This window comes from Dipodomys ordii, unplaced genomic scaffold (assembly GCF_000151885.1).
Source record: "Dipodomys ordii isolate 6190 unplaced genomic scaffold, Dord_2.0 Scaffold24, whole genome shotgun sequence".
Lineage (NCBI taxonomy): Eukaryota > Metazoa > Chordata > Mammalia > Rodentia > Heteromyidae > Dipodomys > Dipodomys ordii.
The window spans coordinates 17714119-17739475 of record NW_012267240.1 but is presented as its reverse complement, the minus strand read 5'-3'; the positions used below and the strand labels follow the sequence as shown (position 1 = coordinate 17739475).

The window sequence follows — 25357 nt, the reverse complement described above, 5'->3', positions numbered from 1 at the left end:
AATCCTCCTACCTTCACCTCTCAAATAGCTGGGCTTTTTATTTTCTTCACAGTATCTTGAAGAACAGACATTTATACAGACATTTATAGAGCTGTTTATCTTTTTCTTTGATGACTTGTGGTTTTGAAAGAAATCAAATGTTCTTCTAAGCATTTTAGCTTGTATGTGTCTGTGTCCCAAGTTAATGTGGATGTATAGCATATGGTAAGGGTTGAGGTTTATTTCTTCTTATTTGGCTATACAGTTGTTCCAGCACCATTTGTTGAAGGAATTTCCCAATGAATTAGCAATGATTCTACTTCTCTATTCTGACTTGTTAATCTGTGTGTCCATTATAATCAACTACACTTTTAATTCCTGTAACTTTATAAGGTCTAACCAGTTTGAGAAAGCTTTCTTGTTTCTTTTTTAAAATCATTTTGGCTATTCTGGTCCTTTATATATCCACACATCCTTGAAATCAACTTCCATAACTTTCTGTGGGAATATGATTTGTATTGCTTTCAGTTTATAGGTCAATTTAAGAGATTTTCCTAATCTTCTAATTCAGAGGCTAGGAAACTTTTAAAGGATGAGATAATAAACATTTTATGATTTGTATATATAATCCAGGAACCTATGTAGACAACTGAATAAATGACATTTCTCAGGACTGCTTCATGCATTTTATATTACTTTACTTTTTTCCTATGCTTATACAGTTGTTCAGCTGTTTCTTTTTTTCTCTGTCATGCTTAAGCAGATGTGTCTTGTGAATCTGATTTCTTAATTATCTTTCCACTGGCTCTGAAACAGGTCCTAGGCTGTGTTCTCTCAATTGAGGGGGTGTGAGGGGGAGATAAGTGAGAAAACAATTAAGTGCTTGGTGGGCCCTTTGTTCTTGGAGTTTTGTTAACCATTTAAAGATTTTCACCACCTGACCAGAGGCTTGTATTTTATTCCAGCTCCAGGTCACTTCCCAGTTCCCAGTTTAGGGTAGTAATTCCTAGTTAATTTCCAGTCCCTCCTAGAGGACATGGCACATTTCTCTGTCATTTCATTTTCCACAGCTGCTACGTCTACTCTTTCTTCACCAAATGAGGGAAAATTAGGACATGTGCATTAGGACATTTGCTTTCCTCCAGTTACGGAACGTTAGTGGGGATTCTAAGGGTGATGTCGACTCCTTGATGATTAGAGTACCTTTGTTCTGATTCTTATCCCCCACCCCAGCCACGGTGCCTCTGGTTTAGAACACTTCTTGTTTGGCTTTTTGCCAAACAGTCTTTTAAAACACTCTTGTTAGCTTTTAAGGTTTCTACATGGTTTTTATTATGTACTGGGGGAGAGAAATTGCATAATTGTAGCTTGTGATCTTTTTTATTTGAAGGTCTGGAGATAGAGCCTGGGGCCTTGGAAATGCTACCCAAGTGCTGTGCCTCTGAGCTTTGCCTTCATGCCTGGGACTTGCTATCTCCTCCCAGACCTACCTTAACTGGTTTTTAATTCCCATTGTCTTTGCAAATAACAACTGCCAGTCTTTGTTAGATCTGTTCAGGTTTCCATTAGTCCATGGAATACTTGATTTCTCAGACAAAGTACAAGTTGGATTTTGTCAGGGTAACTAAAAGAAAGATTAAGGTGAAGGATTTGAGACTTTGATGGCACCAGACGAGGTCAAGGGGGCTTTGTTGGGGATTGTTGTTTATTGTGCACTGATTTTTACACCAACGCTTCATTATTTCTCACCCTCACTTTAGCTGAAGGGTATTGGAGGCTGCAGAGAACAGCCCCGGGCTCAGTCTCACCACTTGTGGTATCTGGCATCCAGAGGTGTTTATGTTGTTTAAAATGGCTTGCAGCATCTTTGTGCCTTAAAGAAAAATCAATTTCAGTAGAGGTTTTAAAATTGTATTTCAAAAATTGTATTTTTCTTTTTCTATTTTTTCTTGTTGGTCGTGGGGTCTGGACTCTGGGCCTGAGTGCTGTCCCTCAACTCTTCAGCTCAAGGCCAGCACTCTACCACTTGAGCCACAGCACCACTTCCAGCTTTTTCTGCTTATGTGGTACTGAGGAATCGAACCCAGAGCCTCATGCATGCAAGGCAAGCATTCTACCACTGAGCCACCTTCTCAGCCTAAAAATTGTATTTTTCTTCATGACTGATTGCCACATAGTTGAGGACAGGCTATATGTCCTAGTGCTGTGTCTAACATGGGTCATGTGATAGGAAGCTCTCTGCAGTTGTGGGTTTTTTTTTCTATGAGGAGAAATTGTTACATGCTGATTATATTAATATTCAATAATTCCTGAAGAGAATAAAGAAGAAAAGGTCAATTATGATCTCACTAACTCTAGGAATAATTGTGACAAGATTTTTAAGCCATGATTTTAAGATTTAAGATATTTATTTCCAGCTTAATTTAATATTCATATTTTTGCATTGCTATACTTTATGTAGTTTTATATCTTTGTTTTTATATAGTGCTTCTTAATAGTGGTATTACTGAGTTTCAGGCAGGATACTTTCTTCTTGTGGGGACTACCTTGTGCATTATAGGATTTTTAGTAGCATCCTTGGCCTCTAGGTGCTCAGTATCAGTAATAACCATCTACTACCAAGTTGTGACAATCAAAGGTGAGTCTAGACTGAATGTCCTTTTGAAGGCAAAATCACCCCAGGTTGAGAACACTATTATATACTTAACATGAGGAAGATATTATTACAAATAAATTAGCATACTTTTTAGGGCTGTATAGTGTTCCAGCATGTCTGTATGTGTATGTATACATATATATACTCAGATACACATATTTGTATGTATATGTATATATGTGTGTGTTTATATATGTATTTTCTCCTGTCTTACATCTAGGAGTATGATTTTCATTGACCAGCACCTGGCTTTCCAAAATTATTATTAATTTTTAAAATTATCTTTAAATAGTTGTACAAAGGGGTTTCAAGTAAAAAACTTATTAGTATAATACATTTTGAGCCGGGCGCTGGTGGCTCACGCCTGTAATCCTAGCTACTCAGAAGGCTGAGATCTGAGGATCATGGTTCAAAGCCAGCCCAGGCAGGAAAGACTGTGAGACTCTTGTCTCCAATAAACCACCAGAAAACCAGAAGTGGCGCTGTAGCTCAAGTGGTAGAGTGCTTGCCTTGAGCTGAAGAGCTGAGGGACAGCGTCCAAGCCCAGAGTTCAAGCCCCACCACTGACAAAAAAAAAAAAAATTTTTTTGACCAATGTCATCCCTTCCCTCATTCCCCTATTTCCCAACCACAAAATTGTTATGTGACAAATCAGATAAGTCCTATAATGGGAGTATTTTAAAATTATACTGAAAAACAATAAAATTTACCTTCCCAGTGACTTATAGGCATGTAGTTTAGTAGTTTTTGGTGTGGATCTGCTGGGGTGGTGGGAGTGTTTTGCACAGTGCTGGTGGCTCACACCTGTAATCCTGGCTACTCAGGAGACTGAAATCTGAGGTCAGGGTTCAAAGCCATTGTTGGCAGGAAAATGGTGAGATTTTTATCTCCAGTTGAACACCAGAAAAAAAAAAAAAGCCAGAAGCGGAGTTGTGGCTCAAGTGGTAGAGCCTTGAGCAAAAAAGCTCAGGCATAATGCCCAGGCCCTGAGTTCAAGCTCCAGGACTGGCACAAAAATGTAAAAAACGATATGTTTCTTTGGGGAGTTGGTAGGGTAGTAGATGGCTTATAATCCTAATTACTTGGGAGGCAGAGATAGAAGGATCATATTTCAAGTCCAGCCAGGACAAAAGTTAATGAGACCTTATCTAAAAAACATGCCAGGCATGGTAGGATATAACTAATTCCAGCTATTCTGGGGGTGAAGGTAGGAGAACTGAGGCCCAAGACTGGTTAGGGCAAGAGCAGGAAACCCTATTTAAGAACAGACTATAAAACAAAAGGACTGGGGTCATATCTCAAGTAGTAGAGTGCTTGCCTAACAGGCAGTGGGCCCTAAATTCAATTCCTAGTTCCATTCATTTTCCAAAAAGATATACTTGGTGGTGTTATAGATTGCAAGAAATTGTGTGTGTGTGCTTTTTAAAAAAAGTATTGCAAACCTAAGAGAATATATATTAGGAGCGAAGCTAGAATGCATTTGTATTTTTTATAAAATGTTTTGTGTCCCATTTTAGATACCACTGTTTGGAATCATGTCATCAGATTCTGCAGACCCGTTCTACTGGATGAGAGTTATTCTGGCTTCCAATAGAGGTATGTACTAATATTTGCCTACATACTGACATCAAGTAAATGTAAACATGTCAATTACTGCTAGACATGGTGACTCAGTATTAGTAATCTTAGCTTACTTGAGAGGCAGAGATCAGGAGGATCTTAGTTTGAGGACATTCTTGGCAAAACATTTTTTTTTTTTTTTTGGGTCCAGTCATGGGGCCTGAACTCTGGGCCTGGTCGCTGTCCCTCAGCTCTTCAGCTCAAGGCTAGTGCCCTACCACTTGAGCCACAGCTCCATTTTCCACTTTATCCTTTTTGCTTATGTGGTGCTGAGGAATTGAACCCAGGGCCTCATGCATGCAAGGCAAATGCTCTACCACTGAGCCACCTTCCAAGCCCTTGGCAAAACATTCTAGAGACCCTTTCCCAACCAGTAGGTGGGCAAAGTGTGTACCATCTTTCTGGATACATTAGGAAGCATTTAGTAGAATGAGGCTCAGGTTTGGATCCAGGCCAAAAGCAAGACCCTGTCTTGTTGGGTCTTCATCTGTCTCACGAAAGACGGACGGGGTCCGAGGAAAGGTAAGTACAGCGCTTGCCAGTTCCCCAGCCTCCCTCAGCCTGGGAGACAATCAGATGCAGCGGGGAGTCAAGTCAAGCAGGATGAAGACCCAACACTGTCTCAAATTAACCAGCCCACAAAGGGACTGAAGGTGTAGCTCAGTTGTAAGAACAGCTGCCAGGGGCTGGGAAGGTGGCTCAGTGGTAGAGCGCTTGCCTTGCATGCCTGAGTCCCTGAGTTCGATTCCTCAGCACCACATAAAAAAAGGCCGGAAGTGGCACTGTGGCTCAAGGGGTAGAGCGCTAGCCTTGAGCTGAAGAGCTGAGGGACAGTGTCCAGGCCCAGAGTTCAGGCCCCACGACCGGACCCCAAAAAAAAAAAAAAAAAGAACAGCTCCCTGGGCAAGCACAAAGCACTGAGTTCAAACCCTAGTTTGAATCCTGTGGATTTAGAACTACTTTTGAAGACGAGCATGGTGGTTCATGCCTGTGATCCCAACTACCTGGGAGGTAGAGATAAAAGGGTAGTAGGACTATATTTCTAAAGTGGAATAAAAACAAGAGTGATGGGTGTGGCTCAAGAGACTGAGTGCTTGTTTAGCATGCCTAAGGCCCTGGGTTCAATCCCCAGTACTACAATTAAAAAAAAAAATTGGCCGTATTGGGGTTTGAACTTTTCTGTCTGGCTATATTTCAGCCAGGTTATTGCTGTGAGCCCCCCTTGACTGGTGCCAGAAACCATGGAAACATTACAATATCGTGTAATTATTGTAAAGATAGGCAGAAATCCACCCTTGGGGTTCTCACAGACTAAACATTCTGTGCCACATGTGGTGTCAGAGAGGAATTGGGGCAACCTTTGGATCAGTGGGAGATGAAAGCCTGAGCTAAAGCCTCCAGGATAAGACTGAGCACTAGAGTCTGGGAGAGGGGCTGAGGTGGATGGCCAGGGAGGGTTTTACGTTTCAGGAATAGCAAGGGCCTGCTTTAGGAAAATGCTTTATAAAGCAGGAAAGTATTTTTTTTTGTAGCATTTTTAGGTTACAAGAATAATATTGGTTTTATTTATACATACATGCCTATATACTGACATACAACGGGTGGAAGTCAGGGCCTCGTGCTTGCTAGGCAGGTGCTCTGTCAGTTAAGCCTTGCCTCCATCCCTTTTTGTGTTGGTTGTTTTTGAAATAGGGTCTTGGTTTGTCAGAGCCAGCCTAGGCTGTTATCCTTCTGGCAGGAGTGTGTCACTGCAACCAACTCTTGTATTTCATTGTAGCTGGATGACAGGCTTGGGCCATTGCATCTAGCCACTGGTTGAGAGGGAGTCTCACAGATATCTTTTTTTTGGGGTCCGGTCGTGGGGCCTGAACTCTGGGCCTGGGCGCTGTCCCTCAGCTCTTCAGCTCAAGGCTAGCACTCTACCACCTGAGCCACAGAACCACTTCCAGCTTTTTTTCTTTCTTATATAGTGCTGAGGAATCGAACCCAGGGCCTCATGCATGCAAGGCAAGCGCTCTACCACTGAGCCACCTTCCCAGCTCTCACAGATATCTTTGTGCCTTGGCCTGCCTTGAACTGCAGTTCTCTTATTTCTCCCTCCCAACTAGCTTGAGCCACCATGATTGACTTGATTTTTATCTTGAAAATACATGAGTATTTATATATAGATGTATATGAAGCCACAAATGAATGGTTGATCTCTAAGAAGCAGTTCTTGGAAAGCTGTAGATTGGCAACTATTCATTGAGATTTTTTCTTTTCGTGTGTATTCACATATTTAAATGTATATACTTTAAAAAGTAGGATATATCCTCTATGCCATTCTGCTACCTGGTCTCTCTAATAACTTAGATGAGCCATTTCATCTATTTGGCCATATGTTATAAAAGGATATGCTCCAGCTTATTTAATGCACAGTCAACAAATAGTTGTGAGTTTCTCCTCTGTGCTAAGCTTTGTGCTAAGTGCAAGAGACTAGAGCAGTGGGCAGCTCAGCATAATTTCCATGGAATTTATCATTTCAATTTGTGGGTATAGATTCTACATTGGATAGAAGGTGATATGTGGATGGAGATCTGTAGAAATGAGAGAACTGACCTGTTTGGTTATAAGTAGATAGTTATAAATTTTCAGTAGAAATGCTAAATTATCTTTCAAAGGGTTGTATTACTTTATTCTTTCAGCAGCAATAGGTGAGAATAACTTTTGTCAACCAGGCAGATGAAAATTGGTCTGTATTAATATGTATTTCTTTATATGTTGGTTTGTTTGAACACAACATTTTTATTCATAATTTGTATTTTTCCATTAGTGAGATTTTCATAGTGTGTTAAATTTCTGATGTCGTAAATAATAGAAAATTCCCAAATAGTTTTAATGGCAAAATGAAAGGATACCAGAAGGATGTTGGTAATTTTTTGGAATCCATAAATGCGGTTTAGGACTAAGGGCCGTTGGCAGGCCCTAGTAACAAGGATGTGGACCTTTTGTTATAGTGCTGGCAGCTCCCATATTCTTTGTTTCTTATACCAATTTGATGAGTTTTGTTTGCAGTGCTGTGAATAATTTCTGAAAAAGCTTCCATGAAGCTTTTTCAGAAGGAAGGAGCCATAACATATAACTGCAGCTCCTTTTTTAAAAATGTGTATTTTTTCCCATGTTTTAGTTGAATGAGCTGTTTGCATATTAGAGATATGAACTCTATCATTTGTAGTAAAATATATGTAGAATATACAGAGGAGCTGAACTGTCTCTGGTACTGTATCTTGCTACATCCACTTTTATAGTTTTATTTAATCATCTATCTTCTTACTGACTTTTGTCATGTTTAGAAAGCTTTTTCTTTCATATACCTGGCCTTTTGTTTTTGTATTGGTACTGGAATTTGAATCAAGGGCCTTGTTCACACTTTGTTTTCTAGCTCACAACTGGGACTTTACCACTTGAGCCATACCTTCAGCCTGACTTTTCTTTCTTTTGGCTGGTTAATTTGAGATGGAGTCTTAAGGCTGGCTTTGAAGTCAGACCTGGCTGAGATCTGAAGTAGCAAGGCTTACAAGTATGAGCCACTGGTACATGCACTGGTGTTTTTTTTTGTTTTTTTTTTAATGAGTCATGGGGCTTGAACTCTGGACTTGGGTACTGTCCCTCTGCTCTTCAGCTCAAGGCTAGCACTCTGTCTCTTGAGCCACAGCACCACTTCCAGTTTTCTGGTGGTTATTTGGAGAGTCTCATGGACTTTCCTGCCTGTACTGGCTTTGAACAGTGATCCTCAGATCTCAGCCTCCTGAGTGGCTAGGTGTGAGATTATAGGTGTGAGCCACTGGCGCCCAGCTGGCATGAAGTAGAAATCTTAATTTTCTATAAGTGGTCAGTCATTTGCCAAGGTCCTTTTATGTCCCATCCTTACTCATTCTTTGTCTTCCAGCCCTCCATATGTGTCTATCCATCCTTGTTTATCCCTTTCCAGATAGGGTCTCTGGCTATATTTCCCAGGCTAACCTCAGATTTTTATATTCCGGTCTCCTTGTTGCAAGTAGATGGGATTACAGGTGTATACTACTATATTTGGCAGTCAGCTCCTTTTTTTTTTTATTACTTTCTTGTGTGTATGTGTGTGTGGGGGGGAGTTCTGGTGCTTGATTTTAGAACCTCACATTCTCACTCAGTGTTTTGCTTATAGCTGGTGCTCTACCACTTAAGCCACACTTCAATTCCAACACTTTCCTTGTTAATTGGAGATAAGAGTACCACATATTTGTCTGCCTGGGCTGGCTTTGAACTTTTATCCTTAGCCTTCTAAATTGCTAGGATTATAGATGTGAGCCACTAGTGTCTGGCTTCTTTTTGCTATTTAAAAATTTTCAAAGTACTTTCTGTTTTGGTGCTGGTGATTGAACCCAGGGTTTCACATTCTGTACCATGGAGCTATAACCACACCCCTGAAAGTTTCTTTTAAAAATAATCTTTTTAGCTTGGGCGCCGGTGGCTCACACCTGTAATCCTAGCTACTCAGGAGACTGAGATCTGAGGATCGTGGTTCAAAGCCAGCCCGGGCAGGAAAGACTGTGAGATTCTTATCTCCAATAAACCACTAGAAAACTGGAAGTGGCACTGAGCTCAAGTGGTAGAGCGCTAGCTTTGAGCTGAAGATCTGAGGGACTGCGCTCAGGCCCAGAGTTCAAGCCTCACGATTGACCCCCCCAAAAAAATCTTTTTAATAGGTTCAGTGTTTACAGACATTTACATTTTTATAATACTTATACAACTTTTGATTGAATGTACTATTTCAGGGTTGTGTAATAGGTGAACTTTTTTATTAGTGTTTAAGGAATGAAAATTTGCTTGTTAATATTTAACCATATTTCAGTGAACTACAACACTCTGGTCTGTAGTACGTTCAGTAAATGTGGTTTACTTCTTTCATTTCTTTCCAGGAACTTTGATGGAATTGGGTATCTCCCCAATTGTAACATCTGGTTTAATTATGCAGTTGTTAGCTGGAGCCAAAATAATTGAAGTTGGAGACACACCCAAAGACAGAGCTCTATTCAATGGGGCCCAGAAACGTGAGCATAAATGCCATTAAGGAGAATTCTGAAATTTGAGATTTTTTGTGGGAAAGATGTTCCTATACTTTTTTGGGCTTTCTTCATCTTTGGTTGTAAGCATGTGTTCCTTTTCCCCCCAATTTTTGTCAGTATTTGGTATGATCATTACCATTGGGCAAGCCATTGTGTATGTCATGACGGGGATGTACGGGGACCCTGCAGAAATGGGCGCTGGGATCTGTCTGCTTATCATTATACAGGTAAGAGTCTTCCATTTTCATATGCTCATAGAACGGTCTGCTCTTGGTTTTCTAACAGTTCTGTAGGTGATTTGAAACATTATTTTCTTGTGAACATTTCAGTTACATTTAGATTAATGATGTGATGATTAAGAAATTTTATAGCTTCACAGATGTCCAAGAATTATGTACCACCTCTTTTCATTGGTTTATGATGTACATTGTTTACATTTTGCTGTATGAAATCAGAATGTTTTCCCCCAGTTACTAGTGCCTCAGTATTGCTATCACCATGGTCAGCCACGAAAGTTCTCATTGTATATGCATTTGTCTGTGTGGCTGCAGCTACTCAAGTTGTCCCTGTGTTAGCTGGTTCTGTGTAGTTGGGCTTAATTGCTCTTTGTAATGTCTTGAAAAACTCTTGTTAAGCAACAGTGCTGATGGCATATGCTTGTAGTCTCAGCTACTTGGGAGGCTGAGGTGGGAAGATCATTTGAGCCTCCTAATTTTTGACCAGCCTAAGCAATATGGTGAGACTCTGTCTCAACCAACCTTTGTGAAAGAAAAACCTTTATTGAAATAAAAGTGATTGTGCATGCAGAAAGGAACAGAAAGCAAGTTAGATGATAACTGTGTGTCTATGTCTGAAATACCTATTTAAATAAGCAGAACATAAAAATTCCTTGTAGTAAGAAGTGATACCATGACTTGGCAAGCTTTAGTTTTTTCTCCATGTTTGGCATCACATCCAGCCACTCTACCCTTGAGCTACTTTCCCAGCCTTTGCTTTTTTGATATGTAGCTCAGTTTATTCTTTTTTTTTTTGGAAGTATTGGGGCTTGAATTATGGGTCTGATTGCTGTCCCTGAGCTCTTCAGCTCAAGGCTAGCACTCTACCACTTGAGCCACAGCACCACTTCGGTTTTCTGAGTGGTTTATTGGAGATAAGAGTTTCACGGTCTTTCTTGCCCGGGCTGGCTTTGAACCGGGATCCTCAGATCTCAGCCTCCTGAGTAGCTAGGATTACAGGCATGAGACACCCGCGCCTGGCCTCAGTTTATTCTTGAACTTTCAGTCTTCCACCTCCACCTATTGCATACTGGGATGATAGTCACGTGCCTCCATGCTCAGCAGTGTTCTTTTCTTCTAGTGGTATACAAAAGAATGATATAAATAATGTAGACTTACACACACACACACACACACACACAAACACACGTGCGCACGCACACACACATCATGGACATTTTAAATGAATATTTGGGAATGGAATTTTTAAAAACCAGCATAATGTTTTTTTGGTAGTTGTGAAGTTTGAACTCAGGGCCTCGCACTGTTCCTGAGCTATTTTTGCTCAAGGCTAGTGCTCTACCACTTTGAGCCACAGCTCTGCTTCTGCCTTATTTTGTGGTTAACTGGAGATCTCATGGACTTTCCTGCCCAGGTTGGCTTGGAACTGTGATCTTCAGATCTCAGCCTCCCGAATAGCTAGGATTACAGACGTGAGCCACTGGCACCCAGTGGAGGCCAGCATAATTATAAATGTACAAAATATCTTGAAGTGTGTTAAGATTTTTTTTTTGTCTGATGCTTTAAAAAGTCACTGAGAGAAATTACTCCAGAATGGATTGTACTTAAGTTATATAATACTTACTGTGGGTTTAAAAAAATATTCATGGTGATGATTACTTCTTTTTTGGGTGGTACTACTAGAGATAGAACCTAGGGCCTTCAGCATGCCAGGCAAGCACTCTACTACCTGAGGCACACCTTGACTCTCTATTGTCTTGAAAAGATATTTTATTAAGTTAAAAAAAACCTTGGGTCCAATGTCCTGGTTACCCTGGAAATGTGTTTTCTTGACTACTCTATGAAATCAGAATTAATTTAGGAAATATTTTTCTAACAGTTCAAAAGATAAAGCTCAGAAAAGTTTTTAAAAATAACTCCAAGATATATTTATGTGTATATATATATGTGTATGTATGTATGTGTGTGCACATATATATGTATATATATGGTAACTATTTTTTTAATTTGAAACTTTACATAGAAATAAGTAAGATTGTTTTTTTCTAATTGATTTTATTTATTTTTTGTTTATGTTGTACCAAGGAATCGAACCTAGGGCCTCATGCATGCTAGGCAAGCACTCTACTACTAAGCCACATTCCTAGCCCTGAAATAAGTAAACTTGTTTAGTGAGCATGAGCCAGACAAGTATTTGTTGGTATCATTCACAGAAGAACTGGCTTTTCTAAAAAAGATAAATATTTTGTCCCTTGACTAGGGCAAGAATTTCTTTTTTTTTCCTTTTTGATGCTGATAGTGGGGTTTGAAAAGATATTTCATTCAGCTTTTCTGCTTGCAGCTGGTGCTTTACTGCTTGAGTTATACCTCCACTTCTGGCCTTTTGTAGTTATTTGGAGATGAGTCTTATGGATATGTCTGCTTAGGCTGACTTTGTAACTGTGATCCTCTGATTGCCACAGGTGCCAGCTTAGAGATTTTTAATGATCTTTGGTAGATTTCTTAGCCCAGTATATTCCTATTTCATGTGATGCAGTTTCTTAAAGAATAATGTTGCCTAGGGCTGTGGTCCTGACTCAAGTGGTAGAACAGTTGCCTAGCATGCAGACCCTAAGTTCAAACCCCAGTGACACCCACTCCTCTCCATCTACTAATGTGAGATTAGTATTGCCTCTCTATCTCCATTTGCAAATCACATGTTTACTAATATGTTAGCCATTTGAAGGAAGAAGAGGTGAGTGGATGGGAGAAGACCTCTGAGACTGATTTTAGTACCTTTCTTATCACACACTGTTGGGATTGTGAGCATGCCAGCAGGGCATTCATTGCCTCATTGTAGTTTCTTCACAGCATTTGCTTTACGCATCTATAGTTGACAATAACTAATGTGTCTTATTTTGGTCTTGGGCATTGAACCCATGGCCTTGAGAATGCTAAGTATACATTTAATACCACTTAGCTATACCATAAGCCCAGAATAGCCCAGATTTTTAGAAGACATTCAGAATGGGTATCTAGCTCTGAGAGCATTATGCACCAGTCTTTTCCTAAAGATACATTTAGACTGCTTGGGAACCTAAACTGAGCAATCTTGGGTTGGTTTGAAGAGGATTGGCTTCTATAGAATTCATACAGATATAAAATGCAGCTCAGTGATTCTGATGGTTATTTTCAGTATTCAGATCTCTGAGTAGTTATGTCCAATAAAATACAAGTGAATACATATTAATTTGTTTATATAAATTCAGGGATATAAGTATTTGTGTTGTGATTAATTCTTCTAGTGTTAATGTACAAATATGTCATGTTTGATCCTTGGTGGGAAGTGACCCATTTGTGTCTTTTCAAGGCATTGCTAACACTGAAAATATGTGGATATACGGAAGAGCTAAGATTGGATCAGTTTGTTTTCACCTAGAAACATAGGTTTTTGAAAACGGTTTGCATGCTGTATGGAAGGTATTTCTTACTTTATTTGTTCTTGTCTCATACACAGTCTTTTCCACTGATGGGCCTGAATCTTGATTAAAGTAAAAACAAACAAACAAACCAGAAATGTCAGTGTGCCTGGCACATAGTAATCATAAGCATATTTTGTCAAAGAAAGTGTTGTGTGCTTGCACATCAGGGTTCAAGAACCAAGTGTGGTTGTTTCCTATACGCCTGAGGCTACCCGCTCTGTTCTTCACACTGTGTTGCTCACACGCCTGCTGCTACTTCCGTCTCTTACAAGCACCTATGCTTTCTTACTACCACCCTTCCTTCCTTAATGGTAGAAATCATTCCTCATTGAGCTTTCCTTCTAGTTCCTTTTTTCCCTGCTTGGGAAAACAGGAGTCTCTTTTCTAAGCCAAGGAAGCACTCTGAAGTCAGACACTATTCTGAACCAGAAGTTTAGAGTAGCCATCATGTCAGAGCCGCTTGTGTGACTTTGCACAGGTCACCCATCAGAGCCCAGGGTAGTGCATTTGGTTGGCTGATAATTGCTGGACAGCCATTATTCCTTGTGTGGGATTGGGTGGCTGTGTTTGTTGGGAATTCTCAGCCATTACCTCATTTTGGTCAAAGTAAAATCTAGTAGTAAGTCCTCACTTTTTGGCAGAATGTCAAACTTGGTTTCCAAAAAGCTAGGGTTAGTATGTTCTCTTCTAAGGTTGAAAATTGTACTTTTTCCAGTGTATTGAAGGTCAAGCTGAATGATTGTATGTTGGCAATTTAGGATTTATATAATCACTCAAATGGTAGTTAATGAAAACACCCTAACAATGTTGTGTAAAGGTAAGCTTGCATAAATGATATAACGAGGTTTGCTGTGTCCTCTTGCCAGGTAGTATTGAGCAAGTCTTCAGTGCCTCCTATGGGGTCAGTAGGATGGTATCTTTCAAGTGGCACGTGGGTGAGGCTGGAACATAGTGTCTTTCCTTCCCCTCTGGATGAGGCCACTCAAGTCAGGAAGGAGGCTTGGGACTGAGGTCTCTGGGAAGGCTATGGGTTGTTTGTACCTGAAGCATGTTGTCACAGAAATATCTTCTCCAACAAGAAGGTTAAAGATGCTTAATATCACACAAATTGAAGTCAGTAGCTTCCATATTTTAAAATGTCAGAGTTAAGAGTTTAGGAACTTGGGGAACTCTTAACTGTCTTCAGATTTACATGCAGTTTTTGTCATGTCAGTACAGAACTTAGTTTTACAGTGTTATAATCTGTGCATGTTAATTGTGCTCTACTTTTTGACTTTATATATAGTATATGTAAAACATATGTAAACATACAAGCTATAGATAGAATTTTGTAAGTCTTCATTCTTTTTAATTAATGGCAATATAAAATTGCATTTGTTATTCTGTAATTTATTTTGCTTTTTATTGACTGAGAGTGTTTGGAATGTTTTCAGTTTCTTGCTGTGAAATTCTACAGCTGTGATCATTCTTGTTTTTCAAGCAGGCCCTATTTAAAACATAATAAGGGAACTATTCAAATGGTATATACTTTAAAAGACAGAATGTATACTATAGAATGTAACCATATTTCTAATCTTGATTTTCAAAATTGGCTTCTGACTGAAGTAAAGCAGGTCAAAAGCTGACTGGTAATAGTAGTTAGTGTGATGATTACATGTGATATTGAAAGTGCCCATACTTTGAAATAGCCTGCTGTGTCTTCCCCTTTCTTGAGTTTATTCTTGCTTCCGCTTACGTGCATTTCTTTTCCTACAGTTGTTTGTTGCTGGTTTGATTGTGCTGCTGTTAGATGAGCTGCTACAGAAGGGTTACGGCTTGGGGTCTGGTATTTCCCTCTTTATTGCCACCAACATCTGTGAAACCATTGTCTGGAAGGCCTTTAGTCCCACTACCATTAACACTGGCAGAGGTACATTGCACAGTGACTGCAACTGCACGAGTTTTGCTGATGTGTGCTGGACATGTGTCCGCCAGGCAGTGGACATACCTGTAGCTGTTCTGGCTTGTTGGCCCAGGGGACAGCGAATGCTAATTGTTCAAAACTTAATAAGCAGAGATGTGTTGAGTATGTAATTCTATTTTAAAAAGAATATCTAAATTTCAACCTCTGTCATTTCAAGTTTCCATGATTGCAAGCAGGTTTTAAAACTTTTTTTTCTGTTTTCTTTTTATAAATTTTGTTGACTTTGCTTAAGCCATAGCTGCCAAAGTCATTTACCTGATTGGCTGCAGCATTCCTGAAGCAATGAAAGGTAGTGGATTAAGATTTCCCAAATGAAAAGACATCATTGTATTCTGAGCATTCATACTTTTGCTTCTTCTCTAATTGGCTTTGTATTGGCATCTAAGTTTGAAAGATTTCACTCTGTCTTTTCCCTTACTCCTTCTACTTCTCTCAGCTCTTATCCTGATCTAACTTAACCTCTAACTCTGATCCCAGATCTAAGAATATAGTACAAAATGTAAAAGCAAGCTTGATAAATATATGTCCTTTGACTCTGACATTTTTATTCTGCTTTGCTGCTGCTTTTTTACATTTCCTTAAAATACTCCCTTTCCACAAAGGAAAGGTAAACCTTATGAATGAAAAAAATATTTGCAGATTTTACTTTGGATGCTTTTTTTGTTTTTATCAAGAATTTGTCTCTTGAGAAAACTTCAGATTTATGCTGAAATTTGCCTCTGTGGTCTAAATATTTTTAGAGTCTGCACACATACGGGGTTTCAAATGATTTGTTTTGACCTGATAACTTTTAAAAAGGTGTGTACAGTTCATTTCTGTCTTCATTTCTCAGGTACTGAGTTTGAGGGTGCAGTCATAGCTCTGTTTCATTTGTTGGCCACCAGGACAGACAAAGTCAGAGCTTTAAGGGAGGCATTTTACCGGCAGAACCTACCCAATCTCATGAATCTCATTGCTACTGTTTTTGTGTTTGCTGTTGTTATATATTTTCAGGTAAGTATCATGTTTCACTGAAGTGAGATGTGTATTTTTATATTGCTCTTAAAGAGAATGCCATTTGAAAGTAAATGTCTAACCGGTTGGGGCTTGGAGATCTATTTAGTCAAGCAAATACTGGCGGCATTTAGGTTTGTGTGAAGGTGCAGAATACTGAATTGGAAACAAGAGTCTGTTGTTAGCATTATCACACATTACCACCCCATATACTGTTCCTTGAACTTGCAATCCTCTGGTCTCTGTCTCCTCATTGCTGGAATTACAGGGTATGTCACCACACCTGGCTTGTACTCTTTTGTTGATAAGTGCTACTCTGGATTTTGCTTTCAGGGATTTCGTGTTGACTTGCCCATCAAATCGGCCCGGTATCGAGGACAGTACAGTAGCTATCCCATCAAGCTTTTCTACACATCCAACATTCCCATCATCCTCCAGTCTGCCCTGGTTTCAAACCTCTATGTTATATCCCAGATGCTCTCTGTGCGGTTCAGCGGCAACTTCTTAGTTAACTTACTGGGACAGTGGGCTGTGAGTATATGCTTTATATTTGTCAAGTATTTAAAATTATCATTTGCATTTCATGTTTGTATTTTTGCCTAGGATAGGCATTGAAGCTGTAATAGTCTCAGATTCATTTATCTGTAGCATTTAATTATTTAGATGGAAGACTTAGTGTTATAAGACCAAGATTGGTTAAGGATATTTAATGATTTTACTGTCTAGGAGACTTTTTGGGGGATTGGAGTAGTATTGGCATTTGAACTTAAGACCTCCTCCTTGCTTAAAAATAGTGAGTGTCAACAGTACTTCAAGGAAGTAATTACATTTAGGTCAATTTAAGCCATGCCACAACCCACTGGTGTATGTTAGCTTTTCTAATGCTGGGCTTGGCACCTGTTCACATAACTTCTGCCTAGGTCCTTTAGTTGCTAAGAGCAGAGAGAGGCCCATAGGAAGCATTTTCTCATATCATTTGAATGACCTTTTAGGGTAAAAATCACAGGTGCTTTCATGGAAGTGACTTCCTATTTTGTAGTCTTATTCCTCTATTGTCTATAGTAATGTTTGTCTTTTGGTTTTTTGTTTTAAAAACTGCACAGCTATTTCTTAAAACATCAAAGAAGCTATCTGCAGATATCTGCAGATAGTATGGGGTATTGGCATCATCCTTCCCCATTTTCCTTGGCCTTATGACAAAAAACTAGCTTGTTATTCACTGGGTTGGATGTAGCTGTGGATTAACAAGACAAGAGCTAAAGAAAGGGTTATTAAATTTTGATTGGTTTAAAATTCTGTTGAGTGTTTTACCTCTTTAAATTATAGAATTAAAAATATTTCCTTTATTTTGCAGAGAATGTAATTTTAGAATTTGTATTCTAGCCTAATAGTTCATTTTTGCAATATTCTTGAAATATGTTGCCTGCTTTGTGTATTTATCATATATATATATAATATATATATATATATATATATACTTTTTTTTTTGTTGTTGTTGGTTATAGAGCTTGAACTCAGGGCCTGGGCACTTGCTGTCCTTGAGCTTTTCACTCAAGGTTAGCACTCTGCCACTTGGAGCCACAGTGCCACTTCTGTTTTCTTTAGTAGTTAATTGGAGATAAGAGTCTCATGGATTTTCCTGCCTGGGATGACTTAGAATCCTGATCCTCAGTTCTTAGGCTCCTGAGGATTATAGGTATGAGCTACTAGTGCCCAGCCTTCATTTTTTAAAAATTGTTATTATAAAGGTGATGTACATAGGGTAACGTTAGAATAGTCAGGTAAAGATGGGGCTGGGAATGTGGTTTAGTGGTAGAGTGCTTGCCTGGCATGGCCCTGTGTACAATTCCTCAGTAACACATACACAGAAAAAGCCAGAAGTGGTGCTGTGGCTCAAGTAGTAGAATGCTAGCTAGCCTTGAGCAAAAGAAACATAGGGACAGTGTCCAGGCCCTGAGTTCAAGTTCCAGGACTGGCAAAAAAAAAAAAGTACATTTCTTTTTGGACAATGTTACCCTTTTCCTTACTCTCAAAATGTTTATATATTTAATATGTCTAGACTGCTTATAATAATGTACAAATCAACAAATCATATAAAGTTTGGGCATTGAGCTGTTTTTTTGCCAATTGGTTCTTGTTATTTTTATTTTTTTGTGGGTCGTGGGGCTTAAACTCTGGGCTTGGGCGCTGTCCCTCAGCTCTTCAGCTCAAGGCGAGCTGAGCCACAGCGCCACTTCCGGTTTTCTAGTGGTTTATTGGAGATAAGAGTCTTGCGGACTTTCCTGCTGGGGCTAGCTTGGAACTGTGATCCTCAGATCTCAGCCTCCTGAGTAGCTAGGATTACAGGCGTGAGCCACTGGCGCCCGGCTTGTTGTTGTTTAAAGGCAAGGTCTCACTTGGTAGTTCTAGTTGGCTTCTAGCTGTAGCCCAGGCTAGTTCAGATTCAAGATCCTCCTGCCTCAGCCTCTCAAATGCCAGGATTACAGATGTGTACACCAGATCCAGCTGATTGCATTATTGATACTTTGAAATGTGATAATCAATGTGACTATCACTCAGGATATTTTGATGTTTCTGATACAGTCCAAGAAGTTTCATGTTCTAAATAGAATCAGACTGGTTGTAAATGTGCTCACATTCCTGTTTTGAGGAAGGCAAAGATTTTATAGATGTAATGCTTAAAAAAAAATTCACAGTGCTGGGATGTAGCTCAGTGGCAAAGTGCTTGTCTAGCAAGTGCAATGTCCTGGGTTTGATCCCCAGTACCCTCCTCCCCCCAAAAAAAATTCATTCTAAGCTGGGTGCTGGGGACTCACACCTGTAATCCTAGCTATTCAGGAGGCTAAGTTCTTAGGACTGCGATTTAAAGCCAGCCTGGGCAGGAAAGTCCAAGAGAGAGTTATCTCCAATTAACCACAAAAAAACTGGAAGTGGTGCTATGGCTCAGAGTGGTAGAGTGCTAGCCTTGAGCAAAAGAGCTCAGGAACAAGCACCTATGCCATGAGTTCAAGCCATAGAACCTGTTTCTCCCCGCCCCTAAATCACCCTAATGTTTGTTAGTTATATATTAAAAATGACTTTTACAAAATAGTACAAAGTTTTAAAGGAATGTAGCAGTAGATCAAAAGTCACAAGTCATATAGAATCATGGGCTTTTAGGAATTTTAGGCTTAAAATATTGTCATAAGTTTTGAAAAATTGGAATTCTTAAAAGTAAATTGTAGCCTGGTATATTGTGTAGTCTCATGTACTTAAGAGGCTAAGGCAGGAAGAGCTCTTGAGCCCAGAAGTTTGGGATTAGTCTGAGCAATATAGCAAGACTTTATCTCAAAATAAGAAATAAGGGGGGAGTGGAGGGTAACTCAGTGGTATGTATAGTCCATGCTTAACCTCTGTGAAACCCTGGGTTCCATCCCCAGTGATGAGTATGTTTGATAAGTATTTGGTCAGGCTGACCATTTGTAATTCCTTGTTGCGTAGGATGTCAGTGGGGGTGGACCTGCTCGTTCTTACCCGGTTGGAGGCCTCTGTTACTATCTTTCTCCTCCTGAGTCCATGGGCGCCATATTTGAGGATCCTGTCCATGTGGTCGTTTACATCATCTTCATGCTGGGGTCGTGTGCATTCTTTTCTAAGACATGGATAGAGGTCTCTGGGTCCTCAGCTAAAGATGTAAGTATTTGTTTTATTTGAAGACAGTTCTCTTGATTCATAAGCAAATTAAATAATTCATTAGTTGTCAAATAGTAATCAATACTCTTGTCATTTAAGCTTTACTTCATATGTTCTTTTTTTGTTGTGTTTGTGAGGCTTGAACTCTGGGCTTGGGTGCTGTCCCTCAGCTCTTCAGCTCAAGGTGAGCGCCCTACTGCTTGAGCCACAGCACCACTTCTGGTTTTCGAGTGGTTTATTGGAGATAAGAGTCTCACGGACTTTCCTGCCTGAGCTGGCTTTGAACCGCGATCCTCAGATCTCAGCCTCCTGAGTAGCTAGGATATAGGTGTGAGCCACCAGCGCCTGGATACTTCATATATTCTTAATGAGGCTAAAAATCCAAATGTCAAAGATGCTTAGGTTTTACAATGGTTTGTGATCCTTTAAAACTCACCCCTACATACCAAACCCCTTTGCCTTTGTATTTCACTTCCCCTTGTGGAGGTGATAATGGAAAAAAGGTTGAGAAACCCCAGTTTAACGTTTAGTTGATATGTACTTGACAGCATTGAAGCCTCTTTCCTCTGTTTTAGTAGGAATGATACGATGTCACTCTTGAGGCACTTACATTTCACTTTTAATGTGTGGAAAACACTTCATGCCTGATAGGGAGTGGGTGGTAAAATGTTAAGAGCTTGATTAAAAAAATGTGTGTGTATAATGTAAGTTGTACAAAAGATTTCAATTCAACTTGTGAGTTTATGAGTACAATGTCACCCATCCCTTGTGACAGTGATCAGTGTCGCTCCTCCCACCGTTTTCTCCTGTTTGTCCTAACCACCGTATCCCTTCAACTTAGCTGGTTCCATTTTCATGAGAACTGGATTTTATTTTCCTCCTGGCAGGTAGCTAAACAGCTTAAAGAACAACAAATGGTAATGAGAGGTCACAGAGATACATCGATGGTCCATGAGCTCAATAGGTAAGTGCCTCACACTCAGTCCTTTATAGAACATATAGAACTTCCCCATGTTGCTAGGAGTGACAGGCACACACCATGATGCCCAGCCATTGGCTGAGATAGTCTCACAAACTTTTTTGTCCGCAGCGCCTGGCCAGTCTTCCTTCTTGCCAAGTAATTCTAGAGCCCTTTCAACATAGTGCTGGGACAACTGGACACCAACATGTAAAACAGAATGTGGCCTCCATCCTCTGTCAGAAAAGTTTACTATAAGATCTAGGAAGTTTTGTGAAATACATAAATGTCCAGAATAAGCTTATAGAGAAAGTAAGTAGTTGCCTGAGGTCAGGAGTGAGACGATGAGTGGGAATGAGGAATAATTCATGGATATGGGGTCTGTCTGAAAAATGAAAATGTTCTTAAAAATTACATTGAACATACCTGACTCTGAATACACAGTTAAGACCACTCACTAAGTGCATGAAGTGGTATGGAAATTACATCACAGTAAAGTTGTTGCCAGAGACCTAACCCCAAAGCCTGGAAATGAATGCCAATTACTGCAGGACAGGTGTTAGTACTTTGTGAATGCTCTCTGCTGATTTTACATGCAGCCAGCCAACACTGACAACTACTGGTCTACATAATCTTAACACTGGGCAGGCAGTTAAAGAAACTAGGTATCAATTTTGATATGGACATTAGGTTTTTTTGTTAAATGTCACTTCTCATATGGAGCAAGAATTTGAAGGGAAAAAGTTAGAACAATTAGTGACAAAGACTTTTCCAGGCTTTGGGGTTAGGTCTCTGGCAACAACTTTACTGTGAGGTAATTTCCATACCACTTCATGCACTTAGTGAGTGGTCTTAACTGTGTATTCAGAGTCAGGTATGTTCAATGTAATTTTTAAGAACATTTTCATTTTTCAGACAGACCCCATATCCATGAATTATTCCTCATTCCCACTCATCGTCTCACTCCTGACCTCAGGCAACTACTTACTTTCTCTATAAGCTTATTCTGGACATTTATGTATTTCACAAAACTTCCTAGTTCTTGTAGTAAACTTTTCTGACAGAGGATGGAGGCCACATTCTGTTTTACATGTTGGTGTCCAGTTGTCCCAGCACTATGTTGAAAGGGCTCTAGAATTACTTGGCAAGAAGGAAGACTGGCCAGGCGCTGGGGACAAAAAAGTTTGTGAGACTATCTCAGCCAATGGCTGGGCATCATGGTGTGTGCCTGTCACTCCTAGCAACATGGGGAAGACCAAGAAGGACAGTTGCCACCTTGTCTATAGTGGGCATAAAGCCAGACCCTACCTCGAAAATGACCACTGCAAAAGGGACAAGTAGAGTAACTCAAGTGATAGAGTGCCACCTTTTTTTTTTTTTTTTTTGCTGGTTGTGGAGCCTGAACTCTGGGCCTGGGCGCTGTCCCTCAGCTCTTCAGCCCAAAGCTAGCGCTCTACCACTTGATCCACAGCACCACTTTTGGCTTTTTCTGCTTTATGTGGTGCTGAGGAATCGAACCCAGGGCCTCATGCATGCAAGGCAAGCACTCTACCACTGAGTCGCCTCAGCCCCTAGAGTGCCTTCTTGAGTAAGCCCTGCGTTAAGTCCCATGAAACACTTCAGAGAATACTGTAATGAACATCTGGCATCTGGAATTACCATCTGTCTGCCATTGTTTTATTGTCTGCCTACCCTCGTCTTTTCCTTGAGTAGTTTTTTTTTTTTTTTTTTTTTGGTCAGTCATGGGGCCTGAACTCTGGGCCTAGGCACTGTCCCTCAGCTCTTCAGCTCAAGGCTAGCGCTCTACTGCTTGAGCCAAAGCACCACTTCTGGCTTTTTCTGCTTATATGGTGCTGAGGAATCGAACCCAGGGCCTTATGGATGCAAGGCAAGCACTCTACCACTGAGCCCCTTACTTAGCCCCCTTGAGTAGTTTTAATAAAAACCATTTTTAAGAGTTTTCCTGTTGACTCTAGTGTGCACGTGAAGCCAAGTTACTGTTTTAATAGATAACAAAATTTTGTCACATAGTTTTGTTGACAACTAGAAAACTTTTTCTTTTTGCCAGTCCTGAGGTTTGTACTCAGGGCCTGGACACTGCCCCTGAGCTGCTTTTGCTCAAGGCTGGCATTCTACCACTTGAGCCACAGTGCCACTTCTAACTTTTTCTGTTTATGTGGTACTGAGGAATCAAACTCAGGGCTCTGAGCATGCTAGGCAAACACTCTACCACCAAGCCATATTCTCAACCTAACAATGTTTTTTGAAATTTACTTTTCACTTCATGAGAAGATAATAGAGGCTATTTTAAAGTATTAAACCTTGTAATACTTGAATTTCAGCTTAGAGTTCTGATCTTCAGTTCTAAGAATTATATATTGCTTTTCTTGGCTTTTATTTTTTTTTGAAATCTGGGAGTCATATTTTTTTGCCTTAATCAGTTCCTCATTATCATTCATCTGATAGGTTTCAATGGATAGCTTTTGCAGACTGCTCTGATTGGCTAGTTTATATTTTCTTAGACAATCACTGCTATCCACTGCCTGACAAGGGTTTGTCTTGCAGGTACATCCCCACGGCGGCTGCATTTGGAGGTCTGTGCATTGGTGCCCTTTCAGTGTTGGCTGACTTTCTGGGAGCCATTGGGTCTGGCACTGGAATTTTGCTTGCAGTTACTATTATTTATCAGTATTTTGAAATATTTGTTAAGGAACAAGCTGAAGTTGGTGGGATGGGTGCTTTGTTTTTCTAAACGTTCAAGTTATTTCTTTTTGTGTGTGTGTGAAAGGGAAAATATTTTGACATATTGTTTTTGTCAAAAAATGCTGGTTTCCCCCTTCCTTCCCTCAGTTTGTTTTCAAGTGCTACTGTCCCATTTCTATGGGCACCAAGCTAAGCCTGTGAGCAGCATTAGTACCAGCTGCCTTAAAACTCAAGTTTACATTATTCGTTAAACATGTCCAGTGTTGCCCATAATGCTGGAAACTGAAGCATCTACCTTGCTGTGTTAAGTCAGGACAGTGAGTCGGTGACCTGGATTTGTTTTGCACACAACATTCAGAATGATTATCCCCCTTGTTTAAAAATAAATGTAGTTCAAATTGCCACTTCCAGTATTTTTGAGCTTATCTAATGAGTTCTGGAACATTTATATCTGATCTATATTTTAGATAATTACTTTTTATACTTTTTTATCTCATAGTCTCCATGTTCCCTACCCTCCCCGTCCCCCTCCCTCCTTTATTTGTCCCTTCCCAAAGCAGCCACTTAGCCCAATGGGCAAAAATCAAGCACTGAAGTTATTTCTTGTCGCTGGCAACACCTGCGTCTCATCTTCCTGGTTCTCATCACTTTCCAGAGACAGCACGGTGGGTGCTGTTTGGACTGTATTGGCTATGCCTCCGATTCCACCCAGTCACTTGAGAATGCTTTCAACACACCACGTCCCAATTCTTTTCTTTTCTAAGTCCCTAAAGCAAAGATCTAATTCTCAAGCAATGTCTGTAGTTCAATGGGGGTGAACAATGAGTAATTCATGCTAGGAATTTGTCTGTTGTTGTACTTATAGCAGCAACATGAGTGTAAACAGTAGACAATAAACTTTTATTTAATAAAACCGTTTCAGTCGTGTTAGAATCAAGAAATATCATACTGTTTTCTAAAATTATTTGTATGGGTTCACTGTATGTATATGGAACCGGTGGTTCTCTGGTCACTGCTAACCACATTAACATGGTGCCAATGTTACTTTTTCAAAAGAGAAATGCAGCTTTTAAAAATGCAGGCAAATTGATTTTAAACAGTGCTGAATAGTGAAAACATCCAGGCTGTCAGTTCTCACACTTTGTCTTCAAGACAGAGCTTTTTTTTATGCCCAACCTTGGAGGTCTTAACTCATGGCCTGGTTGTTGTTCCTGGGCTTTTTTTCAGGGCTAGTCCTCTACCACTTGAGCCACAGCTCTACTTCCAGCTTTTTGGTGGTTACTTGGTGGTAAGACTTCAAACTACTTCAATTTTCAGCTCTCAGCCTCCTGATCACAGGCTAGGATCACAGCGTGAGCCATCAATGTCTGGGTCTCAAGGCCAAGCTTTTGAAGTTCACATCAGGGACTAGGGGTTAGCAGTCACTTCTGTGACTGACAGAGGCCAGGTAGAGGTGACAGACTTCATTTCTCCATCCACCTTTAAGGTCACTGCTACTGGAGTGACCTTGGAATTAGTTGTCTGTGGGAATGGTTGGTCTGTGCCAGTTTTTCTTGTCTCTGATTTCAGAGGACGGGAGTAATGGGAAATTTCAGAATGCACTCCTGAGAAATCATAGTAACAGAATATAGCCTTTGGAGAATTGTGATGCCCATGGTTCCCAGTCCGGATGTAGATAGATCTTGCTGTGTTCCTCAGGCTGGCCTTGCATTCACATCCTCTAGGAGCCTCAGATTACAGGTATGTAATACTGTGTCTTACTAATTTTACATTCTCTACTGTATATCCAAATTCCACATAGCAAATAATTATTAGGTCCCTATGTAGAGGTCTTTCTCTTAAAAGAAAAAACATTCTAGCTTAAAACACGAATGCAGTGGCATTGCGTTTCAGGGGATGAAGGCTGGAAAAATTGGCCTAGCTTGGAATTCAGGTCTGATTTCTAATTTTCTAATTTCCTGGACTACATGTTAAAAGTAGCAGTTGAGGTTAAAAAAGCAATGAAAGTGAGGGGCTAGGAATATGGCTTAGT

At 40.0% G+C, this 25357-nt stretch overlaps 1 protein-coding gene across 1 annotated transcript in view; it reads left to right on the top strand.

Moving 5' to 3' along the window:
- The window catches only part of Sec61a2 (Sec61 alpha 2 subunit (S. cerevisiae)), a 32353-nt gene extending 8108 nt beyond the window's left edge, over positions 1–24245 (top strand). Inside the window, exons 4-12 of the mRNA XM_013014730.1 lie at positions 4153–4231; positions 9193–9324; positions 9457–9566; positions 14792–14945; positions 15832–15992; positions 16326–16523; positions 19473–19664; positions 20552–20628; positions 23188–24245. Of these exons, the coding sequence (XP_012870184.1) occupies positions 4153–4231; positions 9193–9324; positions 9457–9566; positions 14792–14945; positions 15832–15992; positions 16326–16523; positions 19473–19664; positions 20552–20628; positions 23188–23374 (1290 nt within the window). The 3' untranslated portion in view covers positions 23375–24245. The remainder of the gene's footprint in view (positions 1–4152; positions 4232–9192; positions 9325–9456; positions 9567–14791; positions 14946–15831; positions 15993–16325; positions 16524–19472; positions 19665–20551; positions 20629–23187) is intronic.
- The last annotated feature ends 1112 nt before the right edge of the window (positions 24246–25357 follow it).